The sequence below is a fragment of the Eschrichtius robustus genome, chromosome 11, assembly GCF_028021215.1.
Source record: "Eschrichtius robustus isolate mEscRob2 chromosome 11, mEscRob2.pri, whole genome shotgun sequence".
In the NCBI taxonomy this organism is placed as follows: Eukaryota; Metazoa; Chordata; class Mammalia; order Artiodactyla; family Eschrichtiidae; genus Eschrichtius; species Eschrichtius robustus.
Genome location: NC_090834.1, coordinates 107,132,557 through 107,156,667, shown reverse-complemented (window position 1 = coordinate 107,156,667; position 24,111 = coordinate 107,132,557). Strand labels below are relative to the sequence as shown.

The 24,111-nt window shown below is 56.2% G+C and overlaps 5 protein-coding genes across 7 annotated transcripts; 3 read left to right on the top strand and 2 right to left on the bottom strand.

Moving 5' to 3' along the window:
* The first annotated feature begins 3,014 nt into the window (after nt 1-3,014).
* Nucleotides 3,015-10,174, top strand: SYVN1 (synoviolin 1). Of its 2 annotated transcripts, none has more exons than XM_068554518.1 (16): nt 3,015-3,099; nt 3,937-4,085; nt 4,311-4,403; nt 4,493-4,645; nt 4,776-4,824; nt 5,240-5,343; nt 5,993-6,119; nt 6,217-6,316; nt 6,394-6,459; nt 6,555-6,671; nt 6,766-6,929; nt 7,216-7,344; nt 7,446-7,598; nt 7,686-7,872; nt 8,708-8,859; nt 8,936-10,174. In XM_068554518.1, exons 2-16 carry the CDS (start codon nt 3,954-3,956, stop codon nt 9,040-9,042), a joined length of 1,833 nt encoding a protein of 610 aa, XP_068410619.1. In that variant the 5' UTR covers nt 3,015-3,099; nt 3,937-3,953; the 3' UTR covers nt 9,043-10,174. The 2 variants fall into 2 exon arrangements, with proteins under 2 accessions (XP_068410619.1, XP_068410620.1); XM_068554519.1 differs by lacking the exon at nt 3,015-3,099 and adding an exon at nt 3,121-3,298.
* Nucleotides 10,078-13,828, bottom strand: MRPL49 (mitochondrial ribosomal protein L49). Its single transcript, XM_068554520.1, has 4 exons — nt 13,711-13,828; nt 12,552-12,696; nt 11,602-11,726; nt 10,078-11,492 (listed from the first exon to the last, which is right to left on the bottom strand). Exons 1-4 carry the CDS (start codon nt 13,786-13,788, stop codon nt 11,346-11,348), a joined length of 495 nt encoding a protein of 164 aa, XP_068410621.1. The 5' UTR covers nt 13,789-13,828; the 3' UTR covers nt 10,078-11,345.
* Nucleotides 13,829-13,904: 76 nt separating this feature from the next.
* FAU (FAU ubiquitin like and ribosomal protein S30 fusion) lies at nt 13,905-15,475 on the top strand. The gene is made up of 5 exons (XM_068554921.1): nt 13,905-14,058; nt 14,326-14,408; nt 14,495-14,639; nt 15,081-15,136; nt 15,302-15,475. Exons 2-5 carry the CDS (start codon nt 14,334-14,336, stop codon nt 15,425-15,427), a joined length of 402 nt encoding a protein of 133 aa, XP_068411022.1. The 5' UTR covers nt 13,905-14,058; nt 14,326-14,333; the 3' UTR covers nt 15,428-15,475.
* A 2,288-nt stretch (nt 15,476-17,763) lies between these two features.
* ZNHIT2 (zinc finger HIT-type containing 2) lies at nt 17,764-19,106 on the top strand. The gene has a single exon (XM_068555271.1). The coding sequence runs from the start codon at nt 17,854-17,856 to the stop codon at nt 19,051-19,053; it is 1,200 nt and encodes a 399-aa protein (XP_068411372.1). The 5' UTR covers nt 17,764-17,853; the 3' UTR covers nt 19,054-19,106.
* Nucleotides 19,107-19,248: 142 nt separating this feature from the next.
* On the bottom strand, nt 19,249-24,034 carry TM7SF2 (transmembrane 7 superfamily member 2). 2 transcript variants are annotated; one of them, XM_068555268.1, is made up of 10 exons: nt 23,831-24,034; nt 23,232-23,428; nt 23,076-23,130; nt 22,525-22,719; nt 22,342-22,445; nt 20,712-20,831; nt 20,457-20,625; nt 20,170-20,250; nt 19,959-20,081; nt 19,249-19,638 (listed from the first exon to the last, which is right to left on the bottom strand). In XM_068555268.1, exons 1-10 carry the CDS (start codon nt 23,877-23,879, stop codon nt 19,478-19,480), a joined length of 1,254 nt encoding a protein of 417 aa, XP_068411369.1. In that variant the 5' UTR covers nt 23,880-24,034; the 3' UTR covers nt 19,249-19,477. The 2 variants fall into 2 exon arrangements, with proteins under 2 accessions (XP_068411369.1, XP_068411370.1); XM_068555269.1 differs by lacking the exon at nt 22,525-22,719.
* Between the last annotated feature and the right edge of the window lie 77 nt (nt 24,035-24,111).

The window sequence follows — 24,111 nt, the reverse complement described above, 5'->3', positions numbered from 1 at the left end:
ATGGTGCATCGGGACCCCCCAGAAATGGGGCATAGGCCTGAAGGGCAGTGTTTGGGAAAGGGAGGCAAGATATGTACTGAGGTGTCAGAGGATCTTTTTTGCCACTGCTTGGACAGTTAATAGGGAGGAGAGTGTAGGAAAGGAGATCAGTTAGGTGACTGTTGCATTTGCCCAAGCACGAGATAATGCTGGTCTGAACTAGGCCTAGGAGATGAAGATGGAAGAGAAAGAATAAATTCTAGAGACACTCAGGAGATAGACTCAATAGAACTTCATATTGATAAATGGAATATTGATAAATGGACTATTTCCTGCCATATCAGTAAACAAAGGATGTCACAGCCATCAACGATTGCAGCCATCCAACGTGAGCCAGTGAGCCCTGAGGAAACTCAGGATGTGAAAACACAGGATACTGGCCCCAGATAGCTGAGGTGCATATCAAAGGAATGATTTCAGTGAGCCCAGACTCTTGCATCTTCCCATACATAGAAAAGCACTAAATTCCTTAACTTGATATATCTGGTTTTCTTTAATTAACAATAATCTTTTGATGTTCAGACTACCTGCCCTTTGTTCCAAACCTCTATATAACTGGGCTCCCCCCCTTTGTCTCCTCAGAGCAGCTTCTCAGAGCTATCTGAAATGCTGTCTCTTGGGGTGCAGTCTTTACTTTGACCCAAATAAAACTTAACTTGCAACTCTCACGTTGTGCATTTTTTTAAGCCAGTATCTTGCCTGATATACTGCAAGAGCCTCCTAATTGATCTCCTTGCTCCAAACCCTTGTCCTCCACCCCACAACGTCCCACAGCACAGGAGCTGGAGCGATCCTTTTAGACCTAGGTAGGACATGTTACACCTCTACTCAACACCCTCCAGTGGCTCATCATGTCACTCAGAGTAAAAATCAAAGTCCCTATAATGGCCAGCACCTTCTGGCCCTGCCCCCCTCTCCTACTACTCACCCTTTTGCTATTTCTACTCCAGCCACACTCACCTCCTCCAACAAACCAGGACTGGTCCACCCTTACCTAGCTGCAACTCTACCCAGACATCCACTCAGCTCCTTCAACTCTTTGCTCAAATGTCATCTTCTCGCTGATACTGCAACCTGCTTCAAGCACCCCACCACACTCCTGGTCCCCTTTGTTCTGCTCTACTTTTCCCCTACAGCACTTATTACCTTCCAACATATTGGATAATGCACTTACATTATGTATATTATCGTCCACCACATCTACTAGGGTGAAGCTTCACAAAGGCAAAGATCTTTGCTTTGTTCACTGAGTTACTAGAACAGGCAGCATGGGATACGTATTTGCAGACAACTGAATAAATAACTTAATTACCAGTTCGGATGTGGGGGGCAGATCGAGAGGGAGATGGTGTGATGCCCACGTTTCTGGAGCTGGGGTTGGGGTGGAGGACTAGGGACACTGAATTTTTTTTAAAGCAGGAGAGAGCCCAGCTGAAGACCTCACATGGGAGTCATCAGCAACAGGGCAGGGGTATTGAAACCACAGGAGCAGAGAGGATCATGCAGGGGGAGCAGAGAGGATCATGCAGGGAAAGCAGACAGAAGTGGCCAATGTGGACAGCATTTAAGTAAAAGGAAGGGGACAGAGACATAGCTGGGGAGAAAAGCAGAGGCATGTGGGAGGAGACAGAAGCTCAGGGAGGAGACTTTTAAGAAGGAGAGAGAGGTTGAGTCAGGCAAGAACTGAAAGCTGGCTACTGGACGTAGTCACTAGACAGTCATAGACGGCCTTATGGGGGAGCCAACTCAGTGACAGGTTACAAGCTAAACTGGTCAGGCCAATTCAGGTCAACAGGTGGTGGTAAAGGTGATTGAGGTTAACGGTACGCGAATATTGGGTCAGAGAGATCTGGTGCCAATCCCAGGACTTGTTAAATTTCTGAACCTCAATTGGTCCCACGTAAAATGAGGATAGCACCACCTAGCTTATTAACTTTGGTGACTGATGATTAAATTAGATGATGGAGGAAAACGCAAGGCACAAAGTGGGTGCATTAGCTCCATTCTGTCAATGAGCCGACTGGGTTGGCTGCGGAGACATAGACAGCCAAGACCAGGGGGAGCTGCGCTTACGGCCCAGGACTGAATGATATAAGGACAGCAAAGCTGTACGCTTGGGGAGGGGTGCGGGCATGCGACGTTGAAATCCATCCCTTTGCACAGAACACTCCCATCCCAAGATTAGCCGGAATGAAAAGTCTGCCTTCTACTCAGTCGCAGGCACAGCTCCCTTTCATAGCGCAACAAACGTCCCCTGGGGCAGAAGCGGAACACCCGCCCACAGATTGCGCCTTTTCTACTCTCTGCCCACCCGGGTTGGACCTAGCCCTAGGCAACGCTACCTTCCGCCCCTAGCAACCACTCACCTGCTTTTCTCTTTCTATAGGCCAGCGATTTTCCTTTCTTTTTCTTATTGGTCCGCGTAACTCTATTTCGAGCAATCAGTAGCAGCCACGGGGACCCAACTCACTCCCACACAATTTGGGGGTGATCTAAGAGGAGACATATGTTTCTTTCCTGCATCCAGTTCTCTTAGAAAGCATCTGATTTGTCAGACTGTTGTGAATCCCCCTGGAATGAGTCTCTAAGACACTTTATTTCTCTTAGGCCTTTAATGTCTGTCCCTTGCATACTCACCCCTCCAAATGGTACGGCCCGCACAATGCCCCCCACCCCCCGCCAATCCAGCCGCTTTGAGAGTCCTCCGCTAGGTTGAGTCCACTCAGAGGCGGAGACGATACCATCTGTGACTAATAAATAGGGAGTCTCTAATCCTCTCCGGGTTGCCCTATTCCGCTTAGACCACCTCTCCCATCTGTCGCTCGAACCGTGAGCACGAACCCCAGTTGGGTGGTGGGACTACTGTTCCCGGCACCGCGGGGAGCGCGCTGCGCGGGCAAGGAAAGGCGGCACTTGGTACGATCCATTCCCCGCCCCGCCCCGCCGGAAGTGAGGTGTCTCACCCCCGAAGTTCCGGCTCGCAGTGGGTGGGGAGTGTTGTTAACCGGGGTCGCCTCCGCAGTCGCGGGGTTTGAGCGGGCTCGCGGCGCTGGGCTCCTGGTGAGTGGGCAGGGGTCGGGCCCGGGTTGGGGTTGGAGTCAGGACCTAGATCTTTCCCCTTCAGGTCTCCGGGGTCGGCGCGCCCCCTCAGCCCCGCCGCCCGCTTTCGGCCTGTCAGCTGGCCATAGACAGGCGCCCGCGCGGCCGCTCTCAGAGGCCCGGCCCCGCCTGCGACGCTCGCAGCTCCTGGCGTTTACAGGTGCGCGACCGTGGAGGCGACCCGGGTCCCTCTCCGTCCCGCCCCTGTATCCTGACGGTCGGCCGTTTCTCCGGTACCCCGAGTTGTCACTGCCCCGGGGGTTGGGGAGCGCCAGGGTTCCAGGCTGACGTACCCCGCCCGCTCCCGCGGGGCGCGCGTCGGAGCTGCCCACCCTGGCGGAGCTGTCACCGGCGCTGTCGCCTGCCCGGCTGCGCCCCCCAGCGCCTTGGCTTCTCCCGGTCCAGGCCGCACGGTCCCGCTGCGGGAGATTTCTGCTTTTGCATCCCACTCCATCACCGTCACTTTAGGGGCACTGGGAGCAGTTCCCTCCTCCTCCGACTCTGCTGCCTTTCCTCATTCTTCCCTGGAGGCGGCGGTCTGGCAGGCGGCGTGGAAAGAGCCCTAGATTTGAAACAAGACTAACCCAGGCTGCTGGCCTTGCGTCAGTGTGATCACTTAACCCCTTTGAGTCTCAGTCTTCTAATTTGTAAAATGGGGGAGTATATGCTATTCTTGATGCGATGATGGTGAGGACGAAGTGAGGTTTCCTTTTCTTTCTCCTGTTTATTAGCACTGCGTCTCAGGCACTGTGCTAGGTGTGCACAGCATGAGCGTCACACAGTTCTTTCCCCCTGCAGGTCCCTAGGCCAGGGCAATGTTCCGCACCGCCGTGATGATGGCGGCCAGCCTGGCGCTGACCGGGGCCGTGGTGGCTCATGCCTACTACCTCAAGCACCAGTTCTACCCCACCGTGGTGTACTTGACCAAGTCTAGCCCCAGCATGGCAGTGAGTTCAGGGCTCAGGGAGGGAGGAGCTTCCTGGGAGGGAAGGAGGAGTCTGTTTGAGACAGGGGCGGGGCTAAAGGTCAGGTAAGTGGGAGACAAGTTAAGTAGCTGCCAGGCCTAACTTTGAACAAATTGTGATGGGGATGTGGAGAGGTTCCTGAATGATGAGGCCCGGAGAGAGCAAAGCAGAAAGTGACCTCAAACCATAGCCTCTCCTCCCTCCTAGGTCCTGTACATCCAGGCCTTCGTCCTTGTCTTCCTCTTGGGCAAGGTGATGGGCAAGGTGTTCTTCGGACAGCTGAGGGCAGCAGAGATGGAGGTGAGATGTTCATGGCTCCCAAGGTGAGGGGCAGGGAGCTGGGCAAGTAGAATGTCTGAGTTCCACATCATTCCTTGCCCAACCTCCAGCATCTTCTGGAACGCTCCTGGTATGCTGTCACTGAGACTTGTCTGGCCTTCACTGTTTTTCGGGATGACTTCAGCCCCCGCTTTGTTGCGCTCTTCACTCTCCTTCTCTTCCTCAAGTGTTTTCACTGGCTGGCTGAGGACCGTGTGGATTTTGTGAGTTGGGTCGGGGGGTTCTCTGGAGCAGACAGAGGGCTGGAGGGCAGGCTTGTGGAGTGGGGGCTGGGGTGGGGACATGGGGTGAGCCCCAGCCTTGCTGACGGGCCCCCTCTCTCCTCTGCCTCAGATGGAACGCAGCCCCAATATCTCCTGGCTCTTTCACTGCCGCATTGTCTGTGAGTGAGACCCATGGGAGTGGAGAGGAGGGAGCTGGAGGGAGAAGAGGCACCATGAAGGACTGGAACATGAAAAGTCACTAACCGTGGACCTATACCATAGAGCACAGGCTGCCCTCGGCCCTCAGCTGTACAGGAAAGATAATTTAGGAAGTTAATTTGCATCATCTCTGCCTGTTCCACTCCAGGGCTTCTCAGCTGCCTAGCCCCTTAGCTCTTTGCCTCCTCACCTGGAGCCTGGGCCACCCCTAGGCAGAACTGGAGTTCCCAGGGGGCCGGGTTCAATGGAGTGTGCCCACCTGACTAGATGGCTGGGGCCATGGTGGGCTTGAGGGTGGGAGCTGTCTTAGAGCAGGAAGTGGCTGTCAGGCCCTGGGCTGACCCCACCAACCTCCCATTTGGGGGGTCCCCACAGCCCTTATGTTCCTCCTGGGTATCCTGGACTTCCTCTTCGTCAGCCATGCCTATCACAGCATCCTGACCCGTGGGGCCTCTGTGCAGCTGGTGTTTGGCTTTGAGGTAAAACTGGCTTGGGAGGTTGGGAGGACAAGCCCAAGGTGGCACTGTTGTGCCCTGACAAACCTTTATCGAGCACCTGCTCTGTGGCCAGCCCGTGTGGGCCACCAAGGAGCAGCCATCAGTCAGTCCCAGCCCCTGCCCTCTACACACTCCTAGGAGAGTGGGGACGGCACAGAAAAGGCGCGTGTGGAGGAGGAGCCCTGACCTGGCGCTCAGGGAAGGCTTCCTGGAAGTTGATGCCAGAGGAGCTGGCTGTTGATGGACAGAAGGAATTAGCTTGATGGACAGCTGGGGAGGTGTGTCCCCAGCAGAGGAAGAACGTGTCCAGTGACAACAGTTCACGTCTGTTGAGTGCTTACTGTATGCCAGGCCCTGTGCTGAGCACTTGACCTGCATCTCTTTTAATCAGCAAAACAACGTTGTTATAAAGGAACAGTTAATTCTGTCATTTACGGACAAGCAAACTGAGGTTCAGAGAGGTCTACGAGTTGCTGAAAGTCACACTAGCTAGTGAGTGGAGAAGCTAGGAGGCCCCCGGCTGTGTCCAAGCCTGTGCTTGTACCGTGGCACTCCGCTGTGCACAGGCCTGGGGACAGCAGTTCAGCTGGAGCACGGGGCCTGTGTTCTTATGTCCGTCCCCCGCCCCCAGTATGCCATCCTGATGACTATGGTGCTCACCATCTTCATCAAGTACGTGCTGCACTCTGTGGACCTCCAGAGCGAGAATCCCTGGGACAATAAGGCCGTGTACATGCTCTACACGGAGCTGTTTACAGGTGAGACGAGCCTGGACCTCCCCTGACCTGCACCAGTGTCCCCAGCCCTGCCTACCAGGTCCTGTGACCTGCCGCTCTCTGCACCCCTTGCCCCCAGGCTTTATCAAGGTTCTGCTGTACATGGCTTTCATGACCATCATGATCAAGGTGCACACTTTCCCTCTCTTTGCCATCCGGCCTATGTACCTGGCCATGAGGTGAGCCTAGCCCTGCCCTGCCACAGCTCTGACCCCTCCCCTCCGTCTCCCTCCTTCTACTGAAACTGTCTTTTCAGGCAGTTCAAGAAAGCTGTGACAGATGCCATCATGTCTCGCCGAGCTATCCGCAACATGAACACACTGTAAGTGGGCCTGTCCTAGCTGCTCGCCCAAGCTCTGCCCAGGTGCCCCTGCCTCCAGCTCTGGTCTTGACGTGTCCTCGGTCTGTCCTAACCAGGTATCCAGACGCCACCCCAGAGGAACTCCAGGCGATGGACAACGTCTGCATCATCTGCCGAGAAGAGATGGTGACTGGTGCCAAGAGACTGCCCTGCAACCACATTTTCCACACCAGGTGGAGATGCCCTGAGCAGCCTGCACATCAGGGAGCGGCTTTGGAAGGCAGACCCCTAGGCGCCTGCTAACTGTTGCCTGGTCTTGACCCCCAGCTGCCTGCGCTCCTGGTTCCAGCGGCAGCAGACCTGCCCCACCTGCCGTATGGATGTCCTTCGGGCGTCACTGCCGACCCAGTCACCACCGCCCCCTGAGCCTGCGGATCAGGGGCCACCACCTGCCCCCCACCCCCCGCCACTCCTGCCCCAGCCCCCCAACTGTGAGTGGCCCTCATCTGGCCATCCAGCACACTGCTGGGTTCTCTCCCCAGACTGGGAGTGGGAAATGCGGAGGTGAATCAGAGTCCCTGCCCTCGAAGCTCAGTCTGGGGCCAGGGGGCTGGTCACGGGAAGAGACACAGATGATTGTGGTCATGTATGATCTGTGCTGGGCTCAGAGGGAGCCTGTGGGAGCAGAGGACAGAGCCCCAACACCCGGCCCCTTGCGTGCGATCTGGCTCTATCTCAGTTTGGACCTTTTCTCACCACCCCGTCCTCTCTCTGCAGTCGCCCAGGGCCTCCTGCCTCCCTTCCCTCCAGGCATGTTCCCGCTGTGGCCCCCCATGGGCCCCTTTCCTCCTGTCCCACCTCCCCCCAGCTCCGGAGACGCTGTGGCCCCTCCGTCCACCAGTGCAGGTGAGTCTTTTGGGTAGCGCACCAGCCAGGTAGCGCGGTGGAAGGAAGGGAAGCAGAGCCCCTTCAGCACAAACTAACTTCCTGTTCTTGCTCTTCCGCAGCCCTTTCTCGGCCCAGTGGAGCAGCCACAACCACAGCTGGTTCTGCTGCCTCTGCCCCAGCACCTGGCTCGGCCTCCGCCCCTGACGCTGGCCCCGCCCCAGGCTTCCCCTTCCCTCCCCCCTGGATGGGCATGCCACTGCCTCCACCCTTTGGTAAGCTGGGCCGCTCTTGGGGTTGTTTTGGGAGGTGGGGAGGTGTCAGGCCCAGGCAGCCCAGGCTGAGCCTCTCTCTCTCTCCAGCCTTCCCCCCGATGCCTGTGCCTCCTGCCGGCTTTGCTGGGCTGACCCCAGAGGAGCTGCGGGCTCTGGAAGGCCACGAGCGGCAGCACCTGGAGGCCCGGCTACAGAGCCTGCGCAACATCCACACGCTGCTGGATGCCGCCATGCTGCAGATCAACCAGTACCTCACCGTGCTCGCCTCCCTCGGGTGCGTCTACACGGGGGCCAGGGTGGGCAGCAGGGGTGTGCGGCTGCCGAGAGAAGGCCCCCAGCAGTGGTTCTGGGCCTTTTTCTCCCCTGCCACCCTGTGATACCTGTCGATTCAGGCATTCTATCTGTAGGCACACCCAAGGTGTCGGGGTTCTTGGTGCCTTTTTATCCTCCCACTGCAGAAGGCCTGTCTGGATCTAAGGAGGAGTGGTGTTTATTAGAGAGCTCTCCTTGAGTCTTGTCCTTTTATATAATTCCCAGTACTTTAGTTAATCATGTATACTCTCTTGACACAGGGTGACACTTTGACTGGGAATCACCGCCCCTGATCTGAGACAGCAAATACAAAGTCACTTGGAGCCAGCTTGGCCCGAGTTCAAGTCCTGATCTTATTACTCACTTGCTCTGTGACCTTCATTACCTTATTTGAATAGAGTTCTAATTCCTATTCGCAGGGGACATATACAAAGTGCCTGGCACCCAGCAGTGTCGGTACAGACTTGGAGGGGAGCTTGACCCTGAGACTTGTGTGCTTTTTGTTATTCAGTGCACTGTCTTAGTTGGTACTCTAGAAGGTGCCTGGCATCTCAGAGTGGCAACTCTGCAGTGTAACAGTGAACAAGGCCAGCGGTCCCTCCCTGCAAGTGGTTTACAATCAATCAGTGGTATAGAATTCCAAGAATTCATTCAACATGTGTTCAGTCATGTCTGCCGGTCACTGGGGCTGCAAGGCACATCAGCGCTGGAGTGCACCCTGCAAGGCTCACGGAGGGCAGAATCTGTCCAGTCGTGCCAGGATGCCAAGGCCCTCCTCTTGTCCCTTCTCTTCCTAGGCCCCCCCGGCCTGCCACCTCAGCCAACCCCACTGAGGAGACTGCCCCTACAGCTGTCGCTGCCGCCTTCTCCACCAGCACCCCCAGCTCTGAGGCCACCACCCCATCCCTGGGAGCCTCCCCACCAGCCCCTGAACCTGAAAAGCCTCCAGGTAGTTGCGGTCAGCCTACAGCGGGGTGGGGCGGGGGACTTCTCTGGGTTCCGCTCCTGGACCTCTCTGTCCCCAGCTCCTGAGTCCGCGGGCACCGAGGAGCTGCCTGAGGATGGGGAGCCTGACGCAGCAGAGCTCCGCCGCCGTCGCCTGCAGAAGTTGGAGTCCCCTGTTGCCCACTGACACTGCCCCAGTCCTGGCCCCGCCCCCACTCTTGAGCAGTCCTCGCTGGAACACGTCCTGCCACCAAGTGCCAGCTCCCTCTCTATCTGCACCAGGGAGTAGTAACCCCCAGCTCTGAGACAGAGGAGGTGGCATCTGACCAAGTGGAAAGAGGCCTGAGGCCCCAGTTGACTCCAGCCCTTACAGTCCCGGGCAGCCATGGGGATCTTGGGTCAGTTCCAGCCTTCCTCTCCAACCCTTCAGCCCTGTGTTCTGCTGGGGCCACGAAGGCAGAAAGGTGCAGTGTCTGAGAAGCCCTCTGACCCCCCCCAACCCCCTGTCTGGGAGAAGGGGAGCCCCTTCAAGCCCCCCTTGTGTGTGGAGTCACGCTGCAGTGCCGAACAGTATTAGCTCCCGTTCCCAAGTGTGGACTCAAGGGGCTGGAGGTAGGCCAGGAACTTGCTCCTGGGCCCACCCACCAAGACTGCTACTGATGTCCTTTTCTTACCTGAACTCCCCAGGAGCCCTTTGTGGTGGTGGCTGTGCCCCTTGTGCCCTGTGGCATTTCCATGTCTTACTGGCAACCACACAACTCAGGGAAAGGAGTGTCTGGGGTGGAGGAGCAGGCCGGCAGCACTGAAGGGCCCTGCTCTGCCCCTCCCCCCCAGGCCCTTTTCTCCCTGCAGTTTGTCTAAGGTGAGACTGTCCCTGGTCTCACCCAGCAGCCACTGTGCAGCCTCACTCTAGGCTGAGGGCTCTTGTGTCTGCTTCTGAACCACTGCAAGCCCCAGAACCTACAGAAGGCAACTTCTTAACTTACAGAATTTTTCTTGAGTTTAGAAGAATTGGAATTACTTCCTTGCTATTGTCTTTTGGCTTAAATTTTGTCTTTGAATTTGAATGCTTGACCCCAGGAAAGGGGAGCAGGAGTGCCAAGCTCCCTGTCTTTCCAGTTTAGAAAAGGCTCTGGGCCAGGTGGGGATGACAGGAGCCAAGGCGTTGCCTGCCCCTGTCTTTTGCCCCTCGGTGTTGTGTTACAGGAGTTGCTGGAGACAGTTTCAGATGATTATTTAATTTGTAAATATTGTACAAATTTTAATAGCTTAAATTGTATATACAGCCAAATAAAAACTTGCATTAATGACTGGTGGAACTGGTGTGATAGGATCAGTGTGCCACGCTCCTTTTTCTTAACTCAGGCCGTAGACTCGAGAGTGGCCTGGAATCTCCAGGAGTGAGGGTTTACTTACATAAGCCAGCACTGTTCTTGGGCACAATGTTGAATATTAAGGTATTAGGACGATATACCCATTTTACATATGAAGAAACTGAACCCCAGAAAGGTTAAGTACCCTGCCTTAGGTCAGAGCAAGTAGGGGAGCCAGGCTCTGAACACTGTCTTAAGCCAGCTTGCTGCTGAGGTGGGGTGGGAACTCGGGCCTTTGGCCCTTTTGACTCCCAAGGATGAGGCAAGTGTGAAGGTTCCTTGGCTGGGGTGGGATGGGATGGCAGGGACAAAAGGTCACATCTTCCTGCCTGCAAACCCCCCTGTCCAGCCTTGATACTAGGTCAGCAACCCGGGAAGGATGGCCCTGTGCTGGGCTGCTAGGAGCGCTCGAGGAGCCCCTTGTGGGCAGACTAGCTAAAGCTAATCAATTAATTTGCTGGAGCTGGAAACCCAGTCAGACCCAACTCTTAATATGGAATGGAATAGAGGTAACTGGCCTTTTTGCCTCTCCATGGGTAAAAGGAATGAGCCGAGGGGCTGACGTGCACTACACTTGGAACTGAAGACCTCCAGGACCCACGTCTGAGTCGTGTTGTGTTCTCTGTAGCCTCTACCAAGTCAGGTCTGACCTAGAGCAAGGGCTCAGGGATTTTTTGCCGCAGTGAGGGTCTGCGGGCCAAGGAAGGAATGTACCCAATGGGTCTGCCCTGTGCTACCCTCCTGTAAACTGGGCTGGGCTACTGCTTCCAACAGAGGGGCAATCAACAACCTCTACAGCTTGAATAGCTGAGTCCAAGGAGCTCCAATGAAGGGAAAGCAGGAACACGCCAAAGTGGGGGGGGGGGGCGGGGGAATTAATGCTCCCCCCTAGTTTGGCTGTTCCTGGTGGGTCTCCAATATTAGACAGCCCTCCCCCAGTGCTGGCACCTATACAGAATCCCATTTCCTCCTTTATGCAAACAAGGCGTGCTCCACGGCCCTCACCCTGGTCTCTGTGCCCCTTTCCCCTAGCTGCCTCAATAGCCACTTCCCTCCTGAGATCCCCGGCACTCCAGTCGCAGGGGAACACTGGTCGTGCAGGCTGCTCAGCTGGGCTTCAGAAGCCCTTCTCCAGAAGCCAGGCTTTGAGCTGCTGGTCAAAGTAGCCCTTGACCCGAAGGGTACCTGTCACCTCATTGACCTGGGTGATAGGTGTCTTCCCCAGCAGCGGGCTCAGGAAATCTTCCACATCCTTCTGCAGGGCCTGGGGGAAGATGATGAGTCAGGCCTGGTCAGACCTTTCCCTCTAGAGGGTTCCCATCCCTTCAGCCCTGAAAGGTCAGAATCGGACCCTGACCCACCCACCCACTTACCCAAATGTCCCCCTCCACCTTCCGGATCACAGTCATCTGACGGTTTCCATGCGTGATGTCCTTGTAGACTGGGATGTTGTGCATACGAGAGCGTCGCACAAAGTAGGGCTGGTTGGGTGGGGGGTCTATGACAGAGAGAGACAGTGATAAGTCAAATGTTCCCAGACTTCATCTCACCTCAGCCAAGACCTTTCTCCTCAGAGTGTGCAGGGGGTCGGTGAACCTAACCGCAAAGCCACCTCCAGACTTCAGATCAGGAGACCTGCTCTTTCCCTAAGTTTAGAGCCAGGACCAGCTTGTTCACCCTGGTACCTCAAGGCCGAGCACAGGCCTGGCACCAGAAGGCGCTCAAGACGAAATGAGGTCAGGGCTATGCCTCCCGGGATCTTTGAGTCCCCCTCTGAAGCCAATCCTTGCCCTTCTCCACTGGGTCAGGGAGGCTAAAATCAATCTCTGTCACAAAGGGATGGGGGTTTATAAGAACTGAACACCTACCACAGGCTGGGCTCTGCATGACATGCTTTATGTGCTGAGCAGATGATCTCTACTTTGCTGAAACTGAGGTTGGGAGAAGCTAAGTGACTAACTCAACCATACTGGCAATGGATAGCAAAGCCAAATTTGGACCCAGAACTGCCCACCTCCCAAGCTGTGTTCTCAATTATGGCCGGGGGTGGAGGTGGGGGTCCAAATTCTTGGGTCTTCTCTCTATGCTTCACTTTTCCCACATGGGAAGACCTCACCCCAGTAGCGTGGATGGATGGGTACTAGCAAAACAGGTCTCCAATCCTGGGCCCTTTGTTGAACGTAAGACAGATGCTAGCTCTGAGAGATCTCAACACAAGTCCTGAACCCTCTGGGGAGTCCAGAGCCTCAGCCAGGGCAGATAGACCTCTAGGGAGGGGGATGTTTCCCTGCAGCCTTCAAGCCATCCCCATCACCCAGCTCACCTCTGGGGGGCTGCCAGCCACTAGGAGTGGGATAATGTTCATGCTTTGGGGGCTTTGGGATGCTGGTGGGGGGTAACAGGCGCTCCACAAAACGGTATTCATCCACAGACTCCACGAAGCTGGGGTAATCAGGAGGCCCCTGGGTCTGGCTCCGAGGGGGGAAAAAAAAAATCTCTCCATCAGCCTACCCATCCCCCACGCCCCATCCACCACCCCAGAACAGGGAGAACTTCAGTTAAGTAGAAAAAGGAAACATGACAAGCAGAGAGAATAGTATAAACAAAAGGTTGGAGGTAGGAAAGCACCAGACTTCAGTTTGCCAGGGTGCAGGGTACAAGTGGGACTGAAAATGAAGTTCAGGAACTCGGAAGGGCCTGCCTCTCTTAGGATTTCTGTGGGACTCAGAAGTGTGTGTATACATCTGAAAAGCTGAGTAACCGTAAGTGTGACCAATACGGCATTTTTCAGTATTTTAAAGTTTCCTGTGAAGATTCTACTTAAATATTCTAGTTCTGGGTTATGCTCTTTCAGCAATCGTGATAATTTCCCACTCACACTCATCCGACGTGACCCTTCCTCACCTGGAATGTTTCAGCCTCATATGGACACCACCAGGCACTAAGTGCTTACACGCACTGTTTTCACTTAATTCGTTTAATTCGACAAATTAGGTATTTTATTACCCCCCTGTGTACATCCAAGAAAGATTAAGACATTAGCAAACAATCTACCTAAGGTCACATTCCGGAGTCTGTCCTCCCATACTTCTCCCAGCAGATACCCTGGACTCCTGATAGGCCCCAGGGTTACAATGAGAATGAGAAGATGAAGTGGCCTATATATCGTGAGTCCCAGGTTCTCAGAAGTGTCGCCAACGAGCTGGGGCCAATTCCCACACTCTGGTACGGTTTCCCCTTCAAAACACTAGGCAGCGAGAGTCTATGTGCAGCACCCCCAGTTCTAACTAAAGTTGTACTCCAATCATATTTCAAGCCCCGCACTCCGAAACGCGCTCCAGGCCCTGCCACCTTCCCTGTCAATCTTTCATCTGAGCTCCAGAAAAGTGCCCCCTAAGTAGGGACGCGGTTTTAAGACTACAAGAAATACAGTGAGCCTCCACCCCGCCCTCTGCCCCCAGCTTCACGTTCAGCGTTCTCACCATTCGCCGCAGCCCGCAGCCCGGCGGGACACCGGTTCTCCAGCCCCGCTGCACAGCCCGAAACATGGTCGCTGCCATCTTGAACTCCCCCGTACACTCGCTTTCTGCGCGCGCAACCAGCCTGGCCCCACCCCTTCCGGCTCGCCCGGCCCCCGGGACCGAGAGAACGCCTGCGCAAAGCACAAAGAGGCGGAGCCAGGCGGCCTAGGGCGGTACAAAAGTCAGAGGCCTTGGCGGTCGCTCAACAGTGACGTGACACGCAGCAGGCGGTGAGGTCGTGCGCGTCCTCGCTCCTTCCTCTTTCTCGACTCCATCTTCGCGGTAGCGGCAGCGGTATCCGCGGTTCAGGTAAGGTTTGTGCCACGGATGGAGCCGAAGGGCTCGCAGGTTGGCTGCGAGGTTAGAGGAGGCGGGAAAAACAGGGGAAGAAGGGCTGCTCTGGGGCCCGGGCCAGTCCCTGTCGGACCTCCCTGGCAGGCCCGGCCTTACCCACGTGAGACCCCGAGACCACCTACTTCTTGGCGCCGTCGTCCCCGGCTCGCCACCCATTTCCTGATCCTCCTCTCGCCCAGAGTATTTCTTCTCTTAAAAGCACCCCCCCCCTTTTTTTTTCAGTCGCCAACATGCAGCTCTTTGTCCGCGCCCAGAAGCTACACACTCTCGAGGTGACCGGCCAGGAGACGGTCGCCCAGATCAAGGTAAGGCTCCGTGGTACTTCCTGGGGTCTTTCGTGTTTTTCATCCTCGCCCGCCGCGGGAACGCTGAGTCTCGTTTTTCCCTGTAGGCTCATGTAGCCTCGTTGGAGGGCATCGCTCCAGAAGATCAAGTCCTGCTCATGGCAGGCACGCCCCTAGAGGATGAGGCTTCCCTGGGCCAGTGTGGGGTGGAGGCTCTGAGCACTCTGGAAGTAGCCGGCCGCATGCTTGGAGGTGAGTTGGGGAGGTCTGTGTTGTGAACTGCTTTGTAAGCTCATGGGTGTAGGGTGTGTTCTCAGTCCAGGGTGGTTCTTCCTGTTTACCTCTCTCAGAACGAACTTTTGAGAGGTCCATGGGAGACTGAGCCAGAGTGTCATTCTATTTCAGTCACTTACTAGATAAGATCCTTGTCTGTGTCCCAATTTACTCCCTAAAATTAGGAGGTAGGACCAGATTTCCACAGTGCTCTTTAGGTTTTAAGGTCAGTAGCTGGAAAATTCTGAAGTGACACCCCAGAATGTACCAGACTAGACATTCTTAGAATTCAAATCTCTGACTTTGTTTTCATTCCCTGTTGGGCCCATCTTGCCTTTAAGCTTGAGTTGAGGGAGAAAGGGTTCTGCTGGGTGGGGCCTTCTTGTTCTAACTGCTTGCTGTCCTCCTTTCCTATCACAGGTAAAGTCCATGGTTCCCTGGCCCGAGCCGGGAAAGTAAGAGGTCAGACACCGAAGGTAAGTGAGAGTATTAGTGGTGTTGTTTGGACTTTGTTTTCTTTTGGCACAGCTAAGCCAAAACCCTTGGCTCTTGCCCTGTTTGCTTTCTCCCTTCCTGGCGATGAACCTGAGGGAAGGCATGGAAGAGACAACCCAGGTTTGATCATCCCTCCCTTTTCCCAGGTGGCCAAACAAGAGAAAAAGAAGAAGAAGACGGGCCGGGCCAAGAGGCGTATGCAGTACAACCGGCGCTTTGTCAATGTTGTGCCTACCTTTGGCAAGAAGAAGGGCCCCAATGCCAACTCTTAAGTCTGTTGTCATCTTGGCTTTCTCTAATAAAGTCGTTTAGCCCAGTCATCTCATGGTTTCATCTTCATGTGCAGAACCTCAGGGAGAGATGTGGCTTCTAAGGCTGGTGGTATGAAGAACAGTGAGGCCTCATTTTGGTTTTCTTGGCGGTGTCAGGAGTCAGCAGCTTGGCAGGGATTTGTGGGTGGAGGTGGAGGAGTGGTAAACTACAAAAAAAAGATTCCTGTGAAGACTGGTAACCATAAATGCCAGCCCTTCAGGTGGAGAGTTGAGGAAAATTCCAATCCCAATGCCAAATAACTTGATAATTAACTTCCAAATACTTTCTTATTTTCGGTCTTTTTCTTTTAAACAGAAGATAGCAGGAACCATCGTGGTGGGAGAGGTTTTATAGCGGCAGCAATGGAGAGGAGGAGATTGATTTGAGTAGAAGATGTATCAGGGAACACCAGTTTAGCATTTCCCTGCACTTGGAACCAGCTGTGGCTTTAGTAGAATCCAGACCAGGAATCCGGTCTGCCCCAGCTTCAGAAAATATTGCCTGATTACATTAGTACTGCAGTGATCGTGTTTGTTCTGATTACCTGATGGGCCTTGCTAACCTAATCACAGGTGAGGTGGCTCAGTTGATTGTTTCAGTGTTCTCAGAATTGGAGTTCTCTGGGGCTGATTCAAGTTTCCTCCTAGCGACACATGCATACCCATTTGTTCATTCTGCTAAGCTTTTTGAACCTGCTGGTTCTTGGAATACAGCATACTATGGGGTAAAGACCTTGGGCTCTAGACTTGGACTGCCTTGAGTTTGGATCCTTGTTCCATTTATTCACTAGCTGGCTGACTTTTTGGGCTGCGCCACACAGCATGTGAAATCTTAGTTCCCCGACTAGGGATCAACCCCGGGCCCCAGCAGTGAAAGCGCCAAGTCCTAACTACTGGACCACCAACCAGGGAAGTCCACTGCCATCATCTCTTGAGAGTTGCTTTGAGAATTTTACGTAAAGTGCTTAGATCAGCACCTGCATTCTAGAAAGTGCACAAATATATTGGCTATTTTTGAGTTCTACAGTGAGCTTCCTAGAAAGACATTGGCCCCCATCCCTTTTAGGAGTTTAGATTCTTGTGAGGAAAGCAAGGAAACTAGTTACAAGTGTTAATGGCCTCAGAAAGTAAGCAGGGTGCTGTAATAAAAGGGAGTGTGACAGGTGGACAGATAACCTAGGGGAGGTCTCTGACGATGGGATGTGTGAGACCTGAAACAGGAGCTGATGAGATGAGAGTGCCAGCCAAGAAACCTGTGTGCAAAGGTGTGTGGCAGATCCTGCAGGGTCTTGTCAGATGTGGAGAGGAGTTTGGTTTGAGTCCAAGTGCAGGTCAGGGTTTTAAGCAAGGGCCTGATGTGATCTGACTTGGGATCTAGTATTTTCTCTGGCTGACTTTTCTGGAGGGCTGGCAAGAAAAAGGGAAACCAGTTAAGCTGGTGTCATCCAGTTGAGCAAGTAGCTTAGACCACCAGTGGTGAAGGGGCTGCAAAAATGAGCAGACTCTTCAAATCCATCCAGATCTTGGTAGGGAAACATGATCCAAATTGAGATAGAGACAAGGTATTTCGAAGGCAGAGCTGACTAGAGGTGGGGCTGGATATGAGTGAGGTGAGGGACCAAAGAACCAGAGCGAGCTTTTAGGGGTGCCATGGATCAGGCTTCGCAGTGCTTAGCACAGGTTGTGAGTCGTCACCGCACTCTACCACAAACTGTGAGCTCCATTAGGGCAGGCACCTCATCTCATTTTGCTCTTCAGTGTGTTTTCGCCGCCTAGTGTGAAGTTTGCACTTTAAAGTTGGATGAGGAAGTCAAGCAGGAGCTCAAATATTTGTTAATGCTTCTTCTCAAGAGGGGAAATGCCCCCAACACACCCAGTCTAGGCTAGGTACCCCACCTTGGCCTTCTTCCACTCTCCCCTTTGTCTGTGTTCCCTAGTAGAATGGCTGCCCCTTCAGCGCAGGGACGCCTCATCTCCCATGGGCTTGGCACAATTAGTGGCCCAGAGTAGATTAAGGTTAGCAAAGATTGGGTTTTGCCGCAGCGCTTTATAGTGCTAAAAAGGCAACCACTAGGGGGCGAGCTGGTACCGACGAAGCGTCCGCCGGACGCACTTTCCCTACGCTCCCACCGCGCAGGGCCGGGCTGCGCCGAAGCCCGGGACTGAGCGCGTACCTCCCCACCGGTTCCGGCGCGTGCCCAAGCGCGGCTCAAGAGAGGGGTGGGGCTTGGCTTCCGAGTGCGGGCGGAAACTGGACGAGAGTCCTCGAAGAGCTTTGACTAAGCGCTCCGTCGGCCCCGCAAAGAGGCGGAAGTAACCGAGAAGCGCCGGAAGTTTCCGATCTGCTGCCCTTGTGCGTTCCCGGGTGGTGTGCGGCGCCAGTTGCCATGGAGCCGGCCGGGCCTTGTGGTTTCTGCCCCGCCGGGGAGGCCCAGCCAGCGCGCTACACCTGCCCTCGCTGTAACGTGCCCTACTGCTCGCTGCGCTGCTACCGGGCGCATGGCACCTGCGCCGAAGACTTCTACCGTGACCAGGTGCTGGGAGAGCTGCGCGGCCGCAGCGCCTCTCCCAGCCGCCTGGCCAGCGCCCTACTCCGGCTGCGTCAGCAACGTGAGACCGAGGACGAGCCCGAGGACGCAGGCCTCAGGCCTGGTCCGGCGCCCGGCGGCCTCTCAGGACTCTGGGAGCGGCTGGCCCCGGCCGAGAAGGCGGCCTTCGAGCGGCTGCTGAGCCGAGGCGAGGCCGGGCGGCTGCTGCCCCCGTGGCGGCCTTGGTGGTGGGGTCGCGGCGCCGGGCCGCGGCTTCTGGAGGAGCTGGGTGATGCCCCGGGCTGTGACGCCGAGGAGCTGGAGCCCTCCCCTGCGAGGACGCCACCGGAACCCGAGAAGGATGAGCCTGCGGCTGCCGAGCCAGTTCTCGGAGACGTCCCCGGGGCCTGCCCTCCCGCCGTGCCCACCCGGATCCCGACGCTGGCCAGCCTGAGCAGGGGCCGGGCGTCGCCGCTTGTGCGCTTCCAGCTGACCAACGTGCTGTTCGCCTACGCACACACTCTTGCCCTGTATCACGGCGGCGACGAGGCACTGCTCTCTGACTTCTGTGCCACGCTGCTCAGCGTTTCTGGAGTCCTGGGCGCCCAGCAAGTCTTCGCTTCTACCGAGGAGGCCCTGCAGGCCGCAGCCCACGTGCTGGAAGCAGGCGAGCATCCCCCCGGACCCCTGGGCACACGGGGCGCCATGCGCGAGGCCGCCCGCATCCTGCTGGGTGAGTGCCCGGCCAACCAGAAAGGCTACACGTTGGCAGCACTGGGGGACCTGGCACAGACCCTGGGCCGGGCCCGGAAACAAGCTGTGGCCCCTGAGGAACGAGATCGCCTCTACCGGGCCCGAAAGAAGTGCCAGTTCCTGCTGTCTTGGACCAACGAAAATGAGGAGGCCCTCACACCCCTGGCTCTAGACTGTGCCAGGGCCCACCGAGCCCACACTGTGGAAGCCGTGGAGGTGGCAGCCCTCACTGGGGAGCTGGAGCAGCTTTGGGGAGGCCCCCTGCCACCTGCCCGGAGGACTCTCATTGAGGAGCTCCTTGGCTGAACTGGACGCTCTTTGTCATTAATAAAGCTGTGACTGGTCTGCCCTATCGCCAGTGCCCATTTCTGAGTGACAGCTGTTGTGCCACCCACCCCCAAACGCTTGGGCCCACAGACCACCTGTCAGCTTCTCCCTGATGGGGGCTGACCCAGCCAGTTTTTAAACAACCTGGCCCCAGAAAGGGAGAGAAGCAGCACCAAACGTTCCAGATGTTTATCCAAGGAGGAAGAGCAGCCCCTCCACTCCATTTTGGCTTCGTTTTCCCCTTTTGCTCCAACCACCTATCAGGCTGTTCACCACTGCCTGTCGGAGCTCAGAGCAGGGTAGGGTGCAGGCCCTTGAGTGCCAGGTGAGTCCAGGCTCCTGGTGCTGGGTGTGCTGGCAGCTGGGTGGGCACGTGGCCCGACGTGGGACACGTGGAGCTGCTTCAGTAGATGTAGGGCACGATTCGATAGGGCACACGCCGGCAGTATGCGTGCCAGGCCAGGCCATACTTCTGCAGACACTGCTGCTCATCCCGGGCCTCACGGTGTACCAACAGCGCAGTGAAGTAAAGGAGGTAGAAGTAGGGCAACAGGTGGGACACCCCTGTGGGGAAAGGGGTCTCTCTTGACCACTCAGCCAGCCCCCCAGTTCACAAAGTTTTCCAAAGCTAATGGCTCACGGGGCCATCAGGGCTCCATGGTGAAAGGTCCAAGGTCTGCAGGGAGTGCTGGCGTGCTAGGCTGTCACAGAGGTCTGGCCCAGCCACACCTTGAGTCCATCCCCAGCTCCCTGACTACTCCCTCCACTGGGGTGCAGCCCTGTTCTCCATTCCACACCCAGACTGGGCATCCTGTGCTCACCACTCCACCTCTGCCCCTCACACACTTAACGGCCCCTGCCGTGCGCCAACTCAAACCACTCACCGCAGGGCAAGGACCAGGCCAGAGCCATGATGAGGTCTCCAAGGTAGTTGGGATGGCGGACCATACCCCACCACCCAGACACCAGCAGCCGTCGCCCTGTGGCTGTAGAGATGGTCTCAAGGTCTGGGGAAAGACACGTAGTGGGATGGGGGACCCCCTGGAAGTCCAGCTGCCCGACCTCGCTTCATGGCACCCCAGAAACCCAGCTCACCAGCCACTCTGGGATCAGAAGGATTCTTCCGGAAGGTGTTTTTCTGAGAATTGGCTCCACGGAAGATGTAGTAACCAACAGCTGGGAGAAAGCGTGAGCAGGCAGTCAGGGGCCTTCTGTCTGACCCTGACCAACTACCCACAGCCTAGACTCAGTCTGCCAGGAGACCCAGGACCCAGCCCTTGGCTTTAAAGAAGGGTGTGAGGCTTAGCACCTACCTAGTGGGTGCTGAATAAATAGTGAACGAATGACAGGGGGAGGGAGAACGCTGCCCCTTCGTGACTGACCATTGATGAGGCAGATGACCGAGGCCAGGGGCAACCCCAGGGGCTCTGGGTGGTACAGCAGGAACTGGGCCTGCAGGCTGTAGGTGAAGGGTACCCAGGCGAGGTCCCCAAAGGCCAGCATGAAGCCAAACCCGTCGTGTATGATGTCCATGGTGGTGAGGACCGCCTCCTGCAGGGACAGGACCCAGACACACTGGCTTAGTCCCCACGAGGTCCTCAGGCACCCTCTCCCTCCCTAGCCCAGTCCTGCCTCACCTCGTGCCAAAGGGCGTCACCCACATATAGTAGCTGGAAGCCATTGACCAGCCACATGGCCAGTGAGGGACTCCCCCGAAGTTCTGCTTCCTGCATCAGCAAAGCCAGGTTGATGAGGACCTGGGGGTTGCACAGCGGGTGAGACAGGGCAGTCTGTTCCCAGTCCGTCTCCACAGAGGTGAGGTGCAGCGCCTGGAAAGGCAGTGGCCCGCCTGTGCCCTTCTCTCAGCTGTCCGTCACTAACTCTCCAGGCCTTTGTGCCCAGGGGCACAGAGACTGCACTGGACCACCTCCTGACCTGTTTTCTCTTGCCGTGTCCTGTAGTGTTCCCTTTGGGAGAGCACTGTTGGGAGAAACTGCACACTTCAGGCTTGAGAGTTAAAACAGACCTGGTTTTGGGCTTCCCTGGTGGCGCAGTGGTTGAGAATCTGCCTGCCAATGCAGGGGACACGGGTTTGAGCCCTGGTCTGGGAAGATCCCACATGCCGCGGAGCAACTGGGCCCGTGAGCCACAACTACTGAGCCTGCACGTCTGGAGCCTGTGCTCCGCAACAAGAGAGGCCGCGATAGTGAGAGGCCCGCGCACCGCGATGAAGAGTGGCCCCCACTTGCCGCAACTAGAGAGAAAGCCCTCGCAAAGAAACGAAGACCCAACACAGCCATAAATAAATAAATAAATAAAATTAAAAAAAAAAAACAAAACAGACCTGGTTTTGAACCTCAGCTTCGCCACCTGGGCAAGCTGCTTACCCTCTCTAAAGCCTATTTTCCCCACCTCCATGTAGAAAAGGGAGATCATCATGGACCATAATGTGTGTGAAGCACTAAGCACCTAGTAAGTGCTCGATAATGATGAGCTGGCAGCCAGCCTATACTGAGCACCCCCATTCTGGTAGCACTGGGCTTGAGGCTGCCAATCAGGTTACCACCTCTAATCCTCACAACAATCTTGGGAGGAAGCTCTTACTTTATCCCATTTCACACATGATGAGGAAACAGCCTTGAAGACCAGATCTGTGACGGGCGCCCAGCACTCCTCCCGTCTCTGGATGAGGTAGTTTCCAGGGTGACAGGGACCTTGCTCAAGAAACCCTTCAGGAAATCTTGACCACAGTCCAGTATGGGTGATTATAACCAAAAAAACACAGTTGGCCTGTTTTCAAGGCTACCAGTGACAGGTTGCTAAACCCAGTGACCAGTTTGAAGTTCTGCACCGCTTTGACCAGCAAGCAGCACAGGATCACTCTCTCTTCTCCTCGAAATAGATTTTGCGCTTGACCGCTTTATTTATAATTGCACCTGCTCTCCTAACTCCCTCACTTTTTCCCCATAGCACTTAGCGTCCCCTGACATGCGATACATATTTTACTTATTTTTTGTCTGTCTTTCCCACTAGAATGTAGGCTTCATGAAGACAGAGATTTTTTTCTTTCTTTCCTGTAACTTTTCTTTCTTTTGTCTCCCAGTACTTAGAGCAGTGCTTGGGCACATGATGGACTCAACAAATATTTGTGGAATGAATGATTAATGATTTATGTCAGCACAATATTGGCCCTGCGCAGCCCAGGCACTGCTCACCCATCCCACCCCTCCTCCTGGCTGGAGGCCCACTTAGCCATGCCCAGCATACCCAGCCGATGAGGCCAGGCCGCAGTTCGCAGAAATATTTGAAGTCAAAGGAACAGATGCGCGGGTTGAGCTCCCGTCCCAGGAAAAAGTCGTAAATGGGATTGCCTGGAGAATAATGGGAGGGTGAGGTGCAAGCAAGCACCCCCATCTGCCTGCATCCACACCCTACTGGGACTCCTCTCACCTGAGTTCCCCCCGGGTGCCAGGGCAGAGGCAGGGGCTACCAGAGCCTTCAGATAGAGAAGGAGGCTGAAGATGAAGGCGGTGAGGGTGGCCGCAAAGGCCAAGGGCAGGAGCATTTCCGGGAGCGCGCTCAGGGGCAGCCCGGCTGACACCCCCAGGCCCACCAACAGGGCTGTCAGCACCAGGGCCTGGAAGCCTGAACCACAGCACACAGTGAGACCTGGGGATTGCGCCCCTCCCCCTCCGCCCCACCCCCAAATACACACGCGCACACACACACACAGCCTAAAGCCCAGGGAGGTCGCAGACCTTGTCCCAAGCCGTTAGGGTCACCCCAGCCACTTCTCTGGTGCATAGAGTGGCAGCAATGCTGGGAGTGGAGGGAGGAGGGGTGTGGAGGGAGCCAGTGGAACCCCCTACGTCTGTCCTGGGCGTACAAGAGGCACAAAATAGAAATTGGGGTCGCGGGCTCATCTCCATAGACCTCCCCACCGGGCCTGGGGCTCCACCCCCATCCCCACAACTTCGCGCAAGAACCCAGCCCCCAAGCACCGTTAATGGGGTAGCGCAGTCGACTCTTGTCCTTCAGTTCCTGCCCCTCGGCCACCTGTGGGCACAAAAGGGTGCTAAGGGTTGAGGGTGTCTTTCTTCTCGCCAAGCGCCTCTCTCCGCCCGCCTCCCCCGCGCGTCCGCGAGCCGCGTCCGCACCTTGCGCGCCGGCAAGAGGTAGAGCGCCGCCTGCAGGCCGAGCCAGGTGAGACACAGCAACAGCGCCCACGGGCTCCACAGCTCCTCGAGTTCCGGCAGGTAAGGGGGGGGACCCAGGAGGCGCGCCGGGCCCGAGCGGGCTACCAGCAGCAGGTGGAACATGGTGGCGGGAAGCAGCAGCAGCAGCGCCGCAGCGCCTGGGGAAGGGGGCAGTCGCGGCGGGGGTCCGCTCTCCAACTCTCCCGGACCCCCGCAGGCGGCCCCCTCAGCATTCCCGTCGCCGTCTTCCACATCCCGGCCTCCGCCCTCGGCCCCCTTCTCTGACTTCTGTCTTGGTCCCCTCGAGGATCCTGCTCCTCTTCCCCCTAGTCCGCCCGGTCCTCCATGCCACAAACCCCCTGCTCTGCAGCCGCCGGACCTGGTTCCTCCTCAGCCCCCTCTCCAGACGCTCCCCCGCAAACTCCTAGATCCTCTGACTCCCGATACCCCTCAAAGCCTTTCATCCTCAGATCCTGCCCCCACCCCCGCTCATAGCTCAACCCTCCAGTTCTCCCTCGCATAGCTCTGGCCCCAAGTACCCCCTCTCTCTGCCCCATTACCCAGGGGTCCTCCGAATTCCAGCTCGGCCTGGGAGCCCTGAGGGGCCATGGTCTCCTCCGCTCCGCCGGGGCTTGGGGGCACTCAAAAATCCGTCAAGGAAACACAGCCCACCCCATCCCCCAGCAGATGGGCTCGGTGACGCGGAGGATCCAGCCCAGCTGGGCTTGCACCTGTCTGCACGGAGCACAGACAGCGACCGCTTTTGTCCCGAGGTCTTTAAATGGACCCGCCCCCGGCCCATCCTGGGCCCAGCAGGTCAGCCAATCGTCTCTCAGGGGCG